The sequence below is a fragment of the Haemaphysalis longicornis genome, unplaced genomic scaffold (genome assembly GCF_048455015.1).
Source record: "Haemaphysalis longicornis isolate Haplotype H1 unplaced genomic scaffold, Haemaphysalis longicornis Haplotype H1 scaffold_9, whole genome shotgun sequence".
Classification (NCBI taxonomy): domain Eukaryota; kingdom Metazoa; phylum Arthropoda; class Arachnida; order Ixodida; family Ixodidae; genus Haemaphysalis; species Haemaphysalis longicornis.
The window spans coordinates 27,946,883-27,961,818 of NW_027526460.1; the positions used below are offsets into that span (position 1 = coordinate 27,946,883).

At 47.5% G+C, this 14,936-nt stretch overlaps 2 protein-coding genes and 2 non-coding genes across 4 annotated transcripts; all 4 read right to left on the bottom strand.

Moving 5' to 3' along the window:
- Nucleotides 1-2,049: 2,049 nt before the first annotated feature.
- Nucleotides 2,050-2,122, bottom strand: Trnaq-uug (transfer RNA glutamine (anticodon UUG)). The gene has a single exon. It is a non-coding gene; the product is annotated as a tRNA-Gln (tRNA).
- A 31-nt stretch (nucleotides 2,123-2,153) lies between these two features.
- On the bottom strand, nucleotides 2,154-5,932 carry LOC144153120 (uncharacterized). The gene is made up of 2 exons (XM_077684777.1): nucleotides 5,924-5,932; nucleotides 2,154-3,560 (listed from the first exon to the last, which is right to left on the bottom strand). The coding sequence occupies exons 1-2, from the start codon at nucleotides 5,930-5,932 to the stop codon at nucleotides 2,229-2,231; spliced, it is 1,341 nt and encodes a 446-aa protein (XP_077540903.1). The 3' UTR covers nucleotides 2,154-2,228.
- An 88-nt stretch (nucleotides 5,933-6,020) lies between these two features.
- On the bottom strand, nucleotides 6,021-9,967 carry LOC144153121 (uncharacterized). Its single transcript, XM_077684778.1, has 2 exons — nucleotides 9,318-9,967; nucleotides 6,021-6,593 (listed from the first exon to the last, which is right to left on the bottom strand). Exons 1-2 carry the CDS (start codon nucleotides 9,948-9,950, stop codon nucleotides 6,021-6,023), a joined length of 1,206 nt encoding a protein of 401 aa, XP_077540904.1. The 5' UTR covers nucleotides 9,951-9,967.
- A 2,851-nt stretch (nucleotides 9,968-12,818) lies between these two features.
- Trnar-acg (transfer RNA arginine (anticodon ACG)) lies at nucleotides 12,819-12,891 on the bottom strand. The gene has a single exon. It is a non-coding gene; the product is annotated as a tRNA-Arg (tRNA).
- Nucleotides 12,892-14,936: the final 2,045 nt, after the last annotated feature.

Sequence of the window (14,936 nt, forward strand, 5' to 3'; positions counted from 1 at the left end):
AAAAAGAAGGCGTCATTACATAAAAAGAAGCCAAAGAGACGAAGCTAAACAAAGAATGCAAACATAGTCTAGTAGAGCGGAACAGAAAGCAAGGGCAGAACAAGAAAAAAATAAAATACCGCAAATCTGCAAACGGGTGAAAGAAAACAGACGCGGCGCAAAATTGCGAACCGCTTCATTGCGGAGCTGGGTAAAATGGGGAAACGAAGTATGGTTGGACGATGAAAAAGGAGGACCAGTGCGCCTTCATCCGTTGCGAATGGAAATGCTTGGCGGTCTGCCTGCCGTGCTGTTCTGAACGAGCAGAGCGTGAAACCGAAATTGTTTCCTCCGTATAGCATTACCAGAAAAAAAATCTAAGAACATGACCGAGCGCACGTGAGCGTGCTCCTCGTTAGGAGCCTCCGGCGTCGGCCAGGCTTGCGGCACGTGAGGAGCTCTAAAAAAATACGAAGAAAAAATACAGAGCGCACATAAGCTTGCACCTCGTACGGAGTTCCCGGCGGCGTACAGCTCGACCTTCAAGAACCCTTGACCCAGCATTTGTGGCGTGATCTCTCGCGTGCTGTTCTTCTCGCCAGTTCACGTGCGTTCGCGCCTGAAGTGGGGCGCACAGACGCAGAGTTCGCGCTACAGACGCCAAGTTCGCGAAACCGGTTGCCGAGGGTTTTAGCTCGGGCTAACTCCATTCACTTTGGGAGAGATGGGAAAGGCTGCAGACAAAACGATCCTGGCCTGCCAATCATGGAGAACTTACAGCGGCAAGTAGTTGTCAGGTGCAACAGCCGGGCTTCCGACGAAGGGAGGGGGGCCACCAGTTCTCTTGTATCTCTAGCCTTGCACCACAAGTGCTAGCTGAGCAAATATTTTGTTGTTTATTGCACTGTGCGTGAATCTCGTTGCTACACTGTATTTTCCTGGGCGCTTGTGTGAGAAGGGTACATGTATGCTCCAGCTTCCGTGCAGCCGCAGACGTCTCAACGCAGCGGTGACTTATGAGTGGGGTGCCGTGTTTTCGAAGTCCCAATAAGCACAGAATGTAGGCACCGAGGCCTTTTTCTCGGGTATGGTTAAAAGCGGAGAAATCAGAAGTTTAACCTGCACCTGAATAGAAAGAACACTTCTTCCTATCAGAACAATTCAGTGTTTTTTCAGTGAAAGATTTTAGTGGCGTAGAAGTGTGCACTGTGGTAATAGGCTCCGCAACAGCTGAAGAAAAAGCAAATTGAATGAATAGTTTCCACCAGTCGTGAGCAGTGAATGTCTTTTTAATATGAAAGGGTATTCCCCGTATCAACGTTTTCTTGGGGAAGTGGGCCTTAGTATCATCGGAAGGGCTCCCAAGCAAACGATTAGCCACCCATGTTGAAAGTTTTCCCTTTACTTCTTTCCATCCTCAAGCGAAGTGCGAACGTAAAACATGCATTTATTAATTTGCTCTTCCTAAGATGCAACGAACCCAAGAGCAGGCGTCAGATTCCGATCGTCTATCTCCGTAGGTAGTTACCTGCAGGTCGCTTGTCAAATAATGTTTTCTCTCGCTCTTTCTCTATCTCGCTTCACGGCACTTTATTCACGCAAGGAATCTTCTGTCTTCTCCTCTACTCCATGTGTCTCACGCGCTGCTTCGACAGTGCCTGGGCGTCCGGAAAATTTTGATTTATTAAGAAGGAAAATTATTGGTAGGTCAGACAGAATAACTTGGTAGTCATGGGTATCAATATCACGGGCAGCAGACCTGTTACCACGGCCACACTTGGCACGCTGCGATGGTGCTCATGATTCCGCGTCCATACGCGAGTGTGACCGGAAGTAGAATCCCAGGCCACGCGGACGGGACGGAAGTTGCTGCAGTAGGCTAAACCACAAGGTCATATGGACAGCACGCGCCTTCTTCCGACAGTCGTGTTCTGCGTGTGGTCGCCCCATGCTAAAATGTGTTTTCTTACCCGTTATAGCGGTGGCTATTATCATTGAGGGACAAAAGCAACGTTTTGTGCCCAGTGGGCATTTTAGAAAGAAACATGACTGCATTAAATAAAAAAGCCACGTTCGCGACAGGATTCGAACCCGCAATCTTCTGATCCAAAGTCAGACGCCTTGTCCACTAGGCCACGCGGACTTTTTTTTTTTTTTTTATTATTATTGCCTGCTTTGACATTTGTACAGCACATCACACATCATGTCATGTAATGATCTGTCAACCCTACTTGGCTGACTACTTGGCTTTAAAACTTTCTAAGACACACTAAATCGTCAAGCACAGGCAACCACTCAGGGGGATCATCCTCAGCACGAAACACTTCCCGTATATACTGTACGCTTTCAATGAAATTTTCCCTGACAGGCCGGGCATTTATATCCGCATTCCTCACCGCCATTCTCGTCTTCCATATACTATGAAGGCTGAGGAGCATGATCAAATCGTACGGCACACCGCGCTCATTTTTTACAGGTAAGAACTGAATTCCACGCGGCGTTATGGGCAAGTCTTTCTTTAACGTACGTTGGAGGACGTCCCAGTGGAACACTGGGTCCCAACAGTCGATGAAGACGTGATTAATAGTTTCCGGCTTTTTGCACAGTCGGCAGTCGGTTGTCCACGGCACAAAAATACCTCTTTCTGCTAACCAAGTATCTACGGGAAGGGTTTCACTGTGTAGTTTAAAGAAAAAGGACTTCATTGCAGGCTTCACAGGCATACTTTTAACCCTCCTTAAAACATCAAGCCCTGTGCCCTCACCGTATAACGACCTATACAGTGGCACAGGTAAACAAACATCAACTAAATCTTTGTACAGGCGCTTCCTGGAAACACTACACAGGTAGTCGAAAGAAAATCGTACCTTCAAAAATTGAACAGACAGAGCCACTTCACGCAAATATCCTTTCACCCCCCTGCACACAATATCACTTGAAGACACAACAAAGTCAGGCAGCACATTTTGCAACCGCACTTGAATTACAGTGCGCAAGAAGGCGTCTTTTTGATCCCGCACAAAACAAAACCTTGCGACAACTTGTCGTAAAAATAAATGACAAAGACCAAGACCCCCCTTTTTGACTGGGCGAAAAATGTTAGAGCGACTGGTTCTTTCCCAGCTGGAAGACCAAATAAAGACCGCAAATACTCTGTGGATTTTTTGGACATTAGCACGTGACATACACAACACTTGCAGCACGTACCAAACTTTGGCTAACAAAAAAAGGTTGCAGATAGTGGCACGGGCAAACATAGAAAAATTGCGCCCTTGCCAGTTTCTGGTTTTGTCTCTCAACTTTTCGGTTTCGTTAGTCCAGTAGTCTCGGCTATCCCTATAATGATCCAGAGGCACCCCTAGATATTTTGTTGGTGCCGTGTTCCATTGTATACATTCAAAAACGGCGGGGGTTGAGCACCAGTTCCCGTGCCACAATCCCGAACATTTATCCCAGTTAATTGCAGCCCCAGATTTTTCACAAAAGGACTTAACCACCTTAACTGCTTCGCTTATGCTCTTTTGATCGCGACAGAAAACCGCTATATCATCTGCGTATGCGAGCAGTTTTACTTCAGTGTTCTGCAATGCAAACTCCCGTATTCGTTCATGCTTGATTATTTTTAAACAGAAAGGCTCGAGATACAGCGCAAAAAGAAGAGGCGATAACGGACAACCTTGCCTGACCGAACAACCAACATTTATACTTTCACTTAAATTTTTGTTAACGATTATGCTCGCCTTGCATCCGGCATACGCCATCTTTATACCATTCAACATAACAGACCCAACATTCGTGTATTCTAAGATTCTGAAGAGTATGTCATGGGACACCCGGTCAAAAGCTTTCTCAAGGTCGAGTTGCACCATCGCCACACGACCTGAGAAGGCATCACAGCACTCTAACACACTTCTGGCGACGTGCACATTGGTACTTATCGTGCGACGCTTAATACCGCAAGTTTGATGCGGTCCTACCAAAAACTGAATTACGTTTTGCAACCGTCTAGCTAAGACTTTCATGTAAATTTTGTAGTCAACGTTGGCTAGACTAATTGGCCTATACGCCTTTACGGACAGCAGTTTTACTGCATCTTCACACTTCGGTATCAAGATGATGTGTGTCTCCTTAAAAGACTGCGGGAGAACATGTAGTTTGTAAGCCTCTAACAATACTTCATATAAAGATACAGCTACTTCCCTTTTGAAAGCCTTGTAAAATTCCGCGCTTAACCCGTCTGGCCCGGGTGACTTACAGGTGTTCAGATCATCTATTGCATTTTCTAATTCCCACACACTAATTGGTGCTTCCATTATTTCACAAAGCTCTGGTTCTAATTTGGGCATAAGCGATAAAAATTCATCAGCAAAGCCATCGTTCATTGGAATGTGCCTGTCTAACAGCTCAGTGTAATACTCGACGAACGCCCGCTCAATCGTTTCTTTTTGGGCCGTAACACTATTTTTGTACCGTATTTCCCTGATTTCGTTTTTCTGCGCGTAACGTTTTTCATCAGACAACGCACGCTTTGTAGGCGTTTCACCGAACCACATCTTATCTGCTCGTGCTCGCACGATAGCTCCCCTATAACGCTCAGTATCGATGACTTCTAGTTTATTTTTTGTGTCTCTTATTTCTTGCTTAAACTCGCCGGCGTTTGCGCTTTCTTCTAACAATAGAGTCCTTAACTGGTGGCGAAGTTCTTGTTCCTTCTCTCTTTTCTGTTTATTGATAATTGTGCTTCTTTCGACAGCACCTATTTTAACTTGTTCTTTAAAAAGGTCCCACTTGACTCCCCAGCTCGTCTGTGTATCACTGTGCATATTAGTAAACAGTTCACTTACCCTAGCTGTAAAAGGTTCATCTTTAAGTACCCGGCTATTTAATTTCCACAACTTCCAATTCCATTTCGTGGCTTTCTGTTTGTTTCCCAGACAGAAAGCCACAAGGCAATGATCGCTGTAGGACAAGGCCTCGACCTTATAACTGTCACACAGTGGCACAAGTTCACTTGATATGTACACTCTATCCAGCCTCGCGTGACTGGCACCTTGAAAATGTGTAAACCAGATTGGATCTCTAGTCGTACAGAGAGCTACGTCATCCAAACAATATTTTGAAGTTATGTCCATTAAGCATTCGGCGCTTTTATCTCTAACCCGCTCGTGGGCTGCTCTGTCCTCTGCCATGCACACACAGTTGAAATCCCCAAGCAAGATAACAGCCCTTTCGCACTCAAGGTGCTTACTAATAGTTTGGAAAAAAGTCTCCCGCTCACCCTGTCTGTTCGGTGCATAAATACATATAACTCTCCATTCAATATCGCAAAATGAAAAGTCGCAATACACATAGCGGCCACTCGAATCAGCTACAACGGTCTGTTCAACAATCCCTATTGATCGCCTGATAAAAAGGGCACACCCAGCCGATTTTCCCACGGCGTGCGAGACACACACATTAAAATTTGCTCTAAAAGGTTGCAACATGCGGTCTGTCATTTCCTGGCTTTCCACTTTAGTTTCTTGCACCGCAATTATATCCAGTTCTCGGTCCGCGAACAGCCTACCAAGCTGGCATTGCTTCCGTCTCGCTGCCAGGCCTCGCACATTAACCGTGGCAACGTTAATTGCAGCTTCTAAGCGTACAGCCATTTGGAAAAACACCCGCCGCGGTGGCTCAGTGGCTAAGGCGTTGCGCAGCTGAGCACAAGGTCGCGGGTTCGATTCCCGGCCGCGGCGGCCGCTTTTCTGATGGAGGCGAAAAGCAAAAACGCCCGTGTGTACGAGATTTCGGCGCACGATAAAGATCCCCAGGTGGTCAAAATTAATCCGGAGCCCTCCACTACGGCGCGCCTCATCGCCTGCGTTGCGTCGGCGCGTTAAACCCCACAATCAATCAATCAATCAATCAATCATTTGGAAAAACTAGATCGCATGCCGCTCACCTCAGACATATGACAAACGCGCGAGTGTGCGTCCGCTAGCGTAGGTCAGTGCGGCATGAGGCGTTCGCCCCGCGTTCTTGGGCACACATAAATCTCGTCACGAGGGGGGCTTTGGCGGCCTCCTCTCTCCGACTTGAATGTTCGTCTTCGGTTCAGGACGCTTTTTCCTCGCTGTGGGCCCAGTCGAGGCACTACCCACCAGGTTCTTCGCGTCAGCGTCCGCAGCACTGTCCTCACGTGGCCGCTTGGCCGCGAGCTCATTGAATGCACCATCCTTCCCACGAGTGGCGGCGTCCTCGGCGTCCATGGAGGCGTCGCTTGGGTAGCCGTCGTCAATACTTGGCAGCGGGGTATCTTGCGGCTGCACCTCCGGCGCCTGAGCTGCCGCTGTTTCTTTCGTGCCCGTCGTCCCCTCAATAGCACTCCCTTCGTCAATGTCCCCTTCTTCTGCTGGTGTGTCCGTGTCCGCCGGAATCGGTGTATGTTCCTCATCCAGGCCCTTGACAACCTCCTCCGCCTCCGCTTCGTCCATTATGTGCTTCCAACGCTCTTCTGTTGCTCCGGGTCCGGTGGCCGCCGCATACGTTTTCACGCAATTGGCGCCATCATGTCCGAAACGCCGGCAGACGTTGCACTTGGGAACGCGACACTCCCTCCGAATGTGCCCAGTCTGTTGACACCGTAGGCACGGGGCGGCCTCTCTCGCATCCACCGTGGTCCCACGTAATTCGCGCCAGCAGCGCCAAATCCTCCCCTAGTAGTACGTGGCCTCTGAGAAACGTTGCATTAATCGCCATGGCAACGAGTGGCGAGGGGGGAAAGGGCGTTTGCTGACGTCATTTATCCCGCGGCAGCCAGGCCGTGCCGCCGCGCGCCGGCCCCTGAAACCGACGCTCGTCCAACTTTCGCGCCTGGCTCGCGCGAAAGTTGGACGAGCGGCTCCGATGACTCGAAATGGCCGCCGCCCGTCATTTGTTATGTGTGCAGTAACGTGTTTAATAACTGAACGAAGAAAACATGTAGGTAATAGTACGGTTTCTGGTATCAAATTGTTGTCTTTGTGGCGATAATAATTGGAGTGTTACACAAACATTATTTTTGCTATGCATTTATTCAAAATTCATATGAGGACGTCTTTGATTCGAAGTCATGAAAACACATGTACTACACCAATATATTGCACATACATTTTATGTACACAGTACTGGACTAAGCAAAAATATGACATATGCAAATTTAGGCATACAACATTGTACAATAGGGAAAAAACGTGCTACATACACTTTTACAATAACACGGTTAGGCGGGCTAGTTGGTATTCTGAATTCATGGCTGTAACTTTTGCGCAACTTTACACGGTGACAGGTACAGGTCTTCGAGTCCCTTTTTGTATCGTTCTCCGTCTAAAGTTGCGCAAAAGTTACAGCCATGAATACACATTTAGGTACACAATACTTGATTACGAAAGAAGAACTTCGAAAGTTCTAGTCCCTACACAGATTTTTTTTTCGCGCACACCGCGGCGGGAGAAGAAAAGAACTTGAAAGTTCCACTCAATGTATACTTATTTCTTGGGCTCACCTCGAGACAGGAATGTTCTTTAGACATTAAAAAAATTCGTTTCAGTTCAGAGACACAATAATTGGGAATCTATATGTTAAAAGAAAGCACGCACACGTATGCTTCAAGCCCTGCCTTTCGGGCGAGTTAACGCAAACTCTGAAAGAAAGCGTTGACCCGCCCATTAACCTGCATACACTTCCGAGAAATCATGTTCACACCAACAAAATGCAGCCATAAAAAACTGTTGCAACACAATGACCGCACTGTAGACACTCATTGCTGGATTATATCTAAGTACAAAAACAATGCCCAACCATGTGCACGTCGTAGAACACAGAACACAAATCGAACGCACCCGTCTTTTCTTTTAATGGCGCGTGAATTAACAACTTACGGGGGGTGGGAGGAAAGGCGGGGGGGAGAAGACACCCAGAAAAAAAAAAAAGAAGCTTTCCTGTATTTTAAGCCGCAGATATCGGCCAGGTTGTTACAAGCTACCCTCTAACTCGCGTCTGGGCAGCGTCTCTTATCTCATCCTGTCCGATACGGCATGACCATTCTAACTTCAGAACTATGGAACACCAAACCCATTCGCGATAAGATGACAAGGCGCGGGCGCGCAGTTTAGATTGAACAGCAAAGCCGGCAATGCTACTTGGTTTTATTTATTTTTTAATTAGCGAAACGCTTGCAATGGCGGCTGCAGACAACGCATGTATTTCGGTTTGGCATTCCACTGCTTCATGTGAAAATCGACTTGCATTGAACACCGCGGAGTTACGTCAGATTTTTCGGAGCTCTGAAGCAACGCTTGGCAGTAGTTTCGCCGCAAATATACGTTTTGGAGCAAGACGGGGGAGGAAAAAATGCTAAGGGCGCAGCACCTCCACGCCATCAATCGATGTGGTAGTATGTACGCCATGAAAGGCAAGAAGCGCGAAGCTTGCCTTCGCGCTTCTTGCCACGAAAGGCAAGAAGCTTGCCTTCTTTGTGAGCAGGTGCGTCGTGATGACATTGGATGGATTGAGGAGAGTCACCGGAGGAAACGTCCAATGACGTCTCAAACCATCCTCGACTTGGGGCCCAAACCTAGACTCATACCTGCTGCACGAAACAACAAAAAATACCTTGATAAGTATACTGAATCGACGTTCCAGCAGTTACTAAGGCAATCATCAAAAAGCGGCAATGCCACCACAAATTGATCTTGCGAGCAAGTGTGTGCGTGCCAAAGACGCGTTTACTTCTACTAAAACTTTGCGTACCTGCACAGCTGGGATATATTTGCACATTAGTTTCCACTCCAAGACGAGTGACATGTCTCATTAACTTCACGTTACATGCGCGAATTATTTTGAAAAGAGAAGAGTGCAATCAGTCGGCTTCTAAGGAATTCACTATAACTTGTACAAAGCTAATTTGCTTACCTGTCGTCTTTGGAGAAGGCGAGAAACTTGGTCAAACTGTACCGCGCTGTGTTGCTGCACCACAGAGCTGCGCAGGAGTGGTAACACTCCTTCCTCCGCTGCCCCATATTTAGAATACATTCGAATGTATTTTATATTGCAGCGAAACTTTCCGCCCGTGGAAGCGTTTAGGCAACCCGCGCAACCCTTCGCACGCCGGCTCGCTCACGCACGTACCGAACTGGCCCGCCGTGCGCGCCGAGAGAAAGAAAAAAAAATATTGGCGCCGGTGAGCTGTTGCGCATGCGTGAGGAGGCGCGGAAGCGTTGACGGTGTGGAAAGAAAGAAACACTGAGGGAAAGGGAAGGGCCACGCCGCAGCACCGTGCCGCTAGGATCGCCACAATTTCGGAAACCGAAACTAGCCAAAGTCGCCGACCAGTGCCGTAGGCACAGCGGTGGTCTTCCCGGCACGGCGACGAGAGCGAGCTCGGTTCCGATACGCAGCTGGTGCGGCAAACCGTCCCTTGCAACTCCCCCTTTCAGCCGGAGAACAACAATGCGTGTCATGGTGCTGAAATTCGCACACCCTGTCGCACGCCACTTTTCTTTCGTCACTTCAACCACAGTTCCGTACGGCGCGAACGCTTCCTTTATCTGATCGTCGGGAACATTGTGCAGGACCCAGTGAAGCTTGACGCGGACGTCTTGCTGGCACGGGTCAATTACCAGGCACCTGTGGCCCTTGACGGTGATTTCTTTCTTCGCGAGCACTTTCTTCTTCCCTTCTTCGCTCGTAAAGGTGACTGCCCAGATATGATTCATCTGGTAGGTGCCGAGGGCAGCAATGTCGGCGAGCACAGCGTCTTGCGCTAACGCGTCTCGAAAGTCTTCAACTCGGTACGGTCGAGCCCTTACGTCTCCATGCAGAAAAATGGTGTTAAAAACAACAGACCCGGTTGGCAGGGGAGGCAGAACAACAGAGTAATCCTGGGCATCTTCAGCATTCCTGTTTCCGCGGCGAGACTGGGCCGCAAACGCCGCTCCGACGGAGCTCATGATTCCGCGTCCGCACGCTGCGGTGACCGGAAATGGAATGGATGAAGGTTGCTTCACTAGGCTAAAACTCAAGGCGACATGGACAGCAGGCGCCTCCTCCCGACAGTTGTGTTCTGTGTGTGGTCGCCCCCTGGTAAAATATGTTTTTTTACTCGTTATAGTGGCGGCTATTGTCATTGAGGGACAAAAGCAGCGTTTTGTGCCCTGTGGTCATTCGAGAAAGAAACACGACTGTATTAAATAAATAAAAAAAAGCCACGTCCGCGACAGGATTCGAACATGCAATAATCTGATCTGAAGTCAGACGGCTTCTCCATTAGGCCACGCGGGCCTGTTTTTTTTTTCTTTACTGCACGGAAAACTGCACTTAGTACAGCCTACAAGAGCTACCAGTTATCCAAGAAAAGATGCACATTACTGCAGCTAAAGTTGCCGCCAATCTGGTGGGTCACTTTGCGCCGCATAAAAGCACCGCACCGAGGCAGCCTGCTGCCGCAAATTCGACTTCGTTGGGCGGAGTGGTTCCGCGTGCCTATCAGTCATGCGGCACTTCCACAAGCTATACAATCCCATTACAACAAATATATCATAAAGCACTCCAGTAGCATCTCGAAAAGGCAAGAACAGAATTGTATGAGGGGCCATGTATGTCCATGTCCTTTTTAACAGTTATTTGCAAAACAACCCAGTAAAACACCGCATCCCGGCACGAACAAAACAATGATCAATCTTTTCAGGTTGATCACGTAAGCGGCAATTGTCAGACCAAAAAATAGACATTCCTTTTTCGCGCAACCATGTTTTCACTACGAGTGTTGATGTATGCAGCTTTTAAAGAAAAACGTTTTTTTTTTTCATTTGACGGAAGGCACATACGCGTGACACGCTTCAAAACATTGTCCTTATGGTGGCCAGCATAAGGTACGCGATAAACCGGCACTGGGAACAGACTCTCTAATAATGTGTTCGTCAAAGCCTTCCTGGAAAGGGTAAACAGATATTGCAGGGAAAACCTCGCAGTAAGAAATTGAAAGGTGTGGACCACTTCTTTTAAATGCCCCACGGTGGCTTCGTACTAACTTCACCCGTGGAAACAGGCAAAAGAGGTAAATGAAAACTTTTTCGCTATTGAATAACGTTTAGCAGAAGTGGGTGATGCGTCAATTTATCGAATAAAAACGAGACACAAGCTGGTGTACAAACAAATGCGTCAGCCAAGCATTCCCAGACACTAATGGAAGAAATAAATTCTCTCTACGCATAGGTTCCCATTCAGACCCCGCACGAAAGGCGCAAAATCTCTATGCAGAGCTTGTACATAGAAGGCGCACAATGATTACTTGCAGTGCACAAACGAGCTTTGCGACGAGGAAGACGTTACAAACCTGCGCGTGCAAACACAAAGTTCTCGCCCCATCCATACCTGCGAGGCTCGCTTGACTTTTCAGAGCGCCAATGACCAATGCGGTGCCGTGTTTCGTACTTGGTGCAAAACCACAACTAGGTATTGAAGTGCGTCCTTATCCCAAGCCAGAAAAAGTTATCTGCTATCCTTGCTCCCATTCTGTTAGACATATTCACAGCATCATACGACCGTGACGTTTTGCCGCCAACCTTTCATTTAGGACACACAGTTTTAATTCCGAAAACGCCAGACGAACAAAAGCTTGAATCTGTAGACGCCTCTCGGCAAATATCACCCTGCAATGTAGATTAAAACATTTCGGCAGACATTTTATCTAGGCGTCTTCGACTTGTCATAACTAGTTTAGTAGGACCTCACCAAACTTGCGGTATTCGATGCAGGAGCATTCAAACAAATATATATGTTGCTCGTTCAATATTGGGGTGTGTGTCTGATTCGGCAGAGCAGGTGGCTCTTTGCCGAATCTACCTTTCAAAAGCATTTGATCGAGGTTCTCATGATTTTCTATTCGCACTATTGGCATCGGTAAACGTAGGTGATATATTGTTAAAAGGCATTTACCTGTGTTACAAACAGTGCACCACACAACTGGTCGTCAACCGCATTCTGTCTAAGCCAGTTTCGATTAAGTCGTCTGTTAGACAGGGTTGCTCCCTTTCACCCTTGTTTTTTGCCTTATAACTCGAACCTCTCTGTCTTAGTATTCAGCAAACTCAAAGGTTTCGGAGTTTTTCCTCATTATCCTGCGAGGTTAAGATCCTTGCTTACGCGGATGACATTGCCTATTTTTGTGTTTATAAAAGAAGCGTTCAAGAAGCCCGTAATTTGAACAGGCAATTTTGTGACGCGTCTGGAGTGGCGGTGAATATGGAAAAAACAAAGGGATTTTGGTTTGGTGAATGGGGTACAAAACCCTCCTTAGGCCAAGCGGACGGGAAGAATGTTGCTGCAGTAGGCTAAAAGTCAAGCCAACATGGACAGCAGTTATTTTCTCCGGAGAACTTTCTGCTGTGTCTGGTCGCCCCGGCTAAAATGTGTTTTTGCTCGATAAAGTGGCGGCTATTCTCTTTGAGGGACAAAAGCCGCATTTTTTGCCCAGTAGGCATTTGAGAAAAAAACACGACTATATTATTAAATTTTTGAAAAGCCACGTCCGCGACAGGACTCGAACCTGGAATCTTCTGATCGGAAATCAGACGAATTATTCATTAGGCCACGCGGACGGGGCGAAAGTTGCTTCAGTAGGCTAAAATCCAAGCCAACATGGACAGCAGGCGATTTGTCCCAAGAGTTTTCTACTGTGTATGGTCACCTCTGATAAAATGTGTTTATTTACTCGTTATAGCATCGGCTATTGTCACTGAAGAACAAAAGCCGTGCTTTTTTCCCAGTAGGCATTAGAAAAAAAAAAACATGACTGTATTAATAAATTAAAAAAGCCGCGTCCGCGACAGGACTCGAACCTGCAATCTTCTGATCCGTAGTCAGACGCCTTGTCCATTAGGCCACGCGGACTCTTTTTTGAGGCATTCTAGGAACATATATGGGGCATGTCATTCGCGTATATCCACACAAAGAAACCTGTTCACAAAGAATCCCTCTCCCTGCCCTGGCAATGCATCGAGTTAAAATGCCTTTAGTGTGTCCAAGCTGTCCAACACAGGTATTTATTCAGGTAGCGCCTTTTGAATCTCGTAAATTTGCCTAACAAACAACATGATCATGATGATGATCTTTAAAATATACTCTTGGGGGCTGAGGGTCCATATGAGCGCGCTTGCCAGCCATTCCTGCCTTCCGAATGCTATGGAGGCTCAGCAGCACAAACATGTCGTACGGCACGGCCACGGGTATTTGAGCTAGAATAGAATACCTTAGAGTGCTATTGTGCGGCTTTTTCTTCTTTTTTTTGAGCGCGCTTTTTAGAACCTCCCGGGGATAATCTGGCTCTTGATAGTCTAGAATAATGTGGTAGATGATTTGTGGCTTCTGGAAAAGGCGAGGTCGGTAACTCGACCGTGAACCCCGACGAGGGCTTGTTCTTCCGCCACGCGACTGAATGTGGGATGCCGTCGACCGTGTTGGCCGCTTTCAACTTGAAGGTTAACAAGCCTGTAGTCGAAGGCTGCCCCGTGCAACTATGCACCCGTCATTGGTCTCTAGTCGCGCCGATGACCTTGCAGTACGGCCACAGGGCTGCAATTATGTACCGAATTGGGCGAGTTGGAGTATGTTCATAATGGTCAGCGTAAACGAAAACAGGACAAGCAGAGATCTCTCCTTTTTCTTCTCCTACTTCAAGGGTCCAATCTCTTCTTGTTCTGTTTTCGTTTGTGCTGACCATCATGAATCACTGGGCTGCTCATACTTCGACGTACGGGACGTCATGGAAAAGAGAATGCAGCTTCAAACGTATGTCCTGGTTCTTCGGATGTGACTACATTTTAAACAGAAGACATGTCCGCGACAAGACACGAACCTGCAATCGGCTGATCCGAGATCAGATGCCTCATCCATTAGGTCACGCAGATTTTTTCTTTATTGCCACATTTTTACACAGCACTTGAACCGAAGGAACAAAAACAAAAATAACAGAAACTGCTAGCCAGAAACCTCCCTGGCAGAAAGCAGCTAAAATTGCTTTAGGCCCGTAAGCAGCTCGATCATGGACAGACACTCTGGAGGGTCAAGTTGCGCCCTCCACACTTGAATCATCAGTCGCATAGAATCGGCAAGATACTCTTCCAACCGTTTAGCAACAACGTCACGATGACGTATTGCCATACGTGACGTATTGCCATACGCGGCGGCCGCTTTTCTGATGGAGGCGAAAATCAAAAACGCCCGTGTGTATGAGATTTCAGCGCACTTTAAAGATCCCCAGGTGGTAAAAATTAATCCGGAGCCCTCCCCTACGGCGCGCCTCATCGCCTGGGTTGCGTCGGCGCGTTAAACCCTACGATCAATCAATCTGCACGTCCTGTCCGGGCCCTCCACGGTACATGGTCCTGAACAAAGGCACAAGTAATGCAGTGTCTACCAAATCGCGGTACAACTTTTTCCGCGTAACGCTAGATAAGTACTCCAAACGGATACGTGCACGCAAGAACTGGGTTGCTTGAACCCCTTCACAGAAGTAGCCGTTGATTACTCCGAAAGAAAGGTGTGCAGACGTAACAAAAATTCTTTGAATGTCCTTGATAAATTCAGCTGACGCACAGGGCACAAGAAAGGATCGTTCACATCACGAAAGAACAAAAAGCGATTGGCAAGTTGCCGTAAAAAAAAATAGGACAAAGAAAGGCCCCCTTGACGCACGCGCCGAAAAAGATTCGTGCACCATATTCTTTCCCATGTTGGTTCCCAGACCAAAACTGCAAACACCCAGTAGAGGGCTGGCATGTGAGAACGCGAGCAGTGCAGTCCTTGAAGTACATACCATATTTTGCTTATTAAAACGTGTTGAATACTGATGCTCTCGCAAACATGGAAAGGCCACTGCATTTCCACTTGTCAGCTTTTTCGCGCAGGTCAGCGGTCTGTCCGCACCAGTAGGGGTC

Excerpts from the sequence above, each read along its gene's own strand:
- LOC144153121 (XM_077684778.1), bottom strand. The coding sequence starts at position 9,950 with ATGAGCTCCGTCGGAGCGGCGTTTGCGGCCCAGTCTCGCCGCGGAAAC. Across the intron at positions 6,594-9,317 it reads GGCACTGGTCGGCGACTTTG|ACTGGGCACATTCGGAGGGA; the intron begins GCTAGTTTCGGT and ends CGGTGTCAACAG.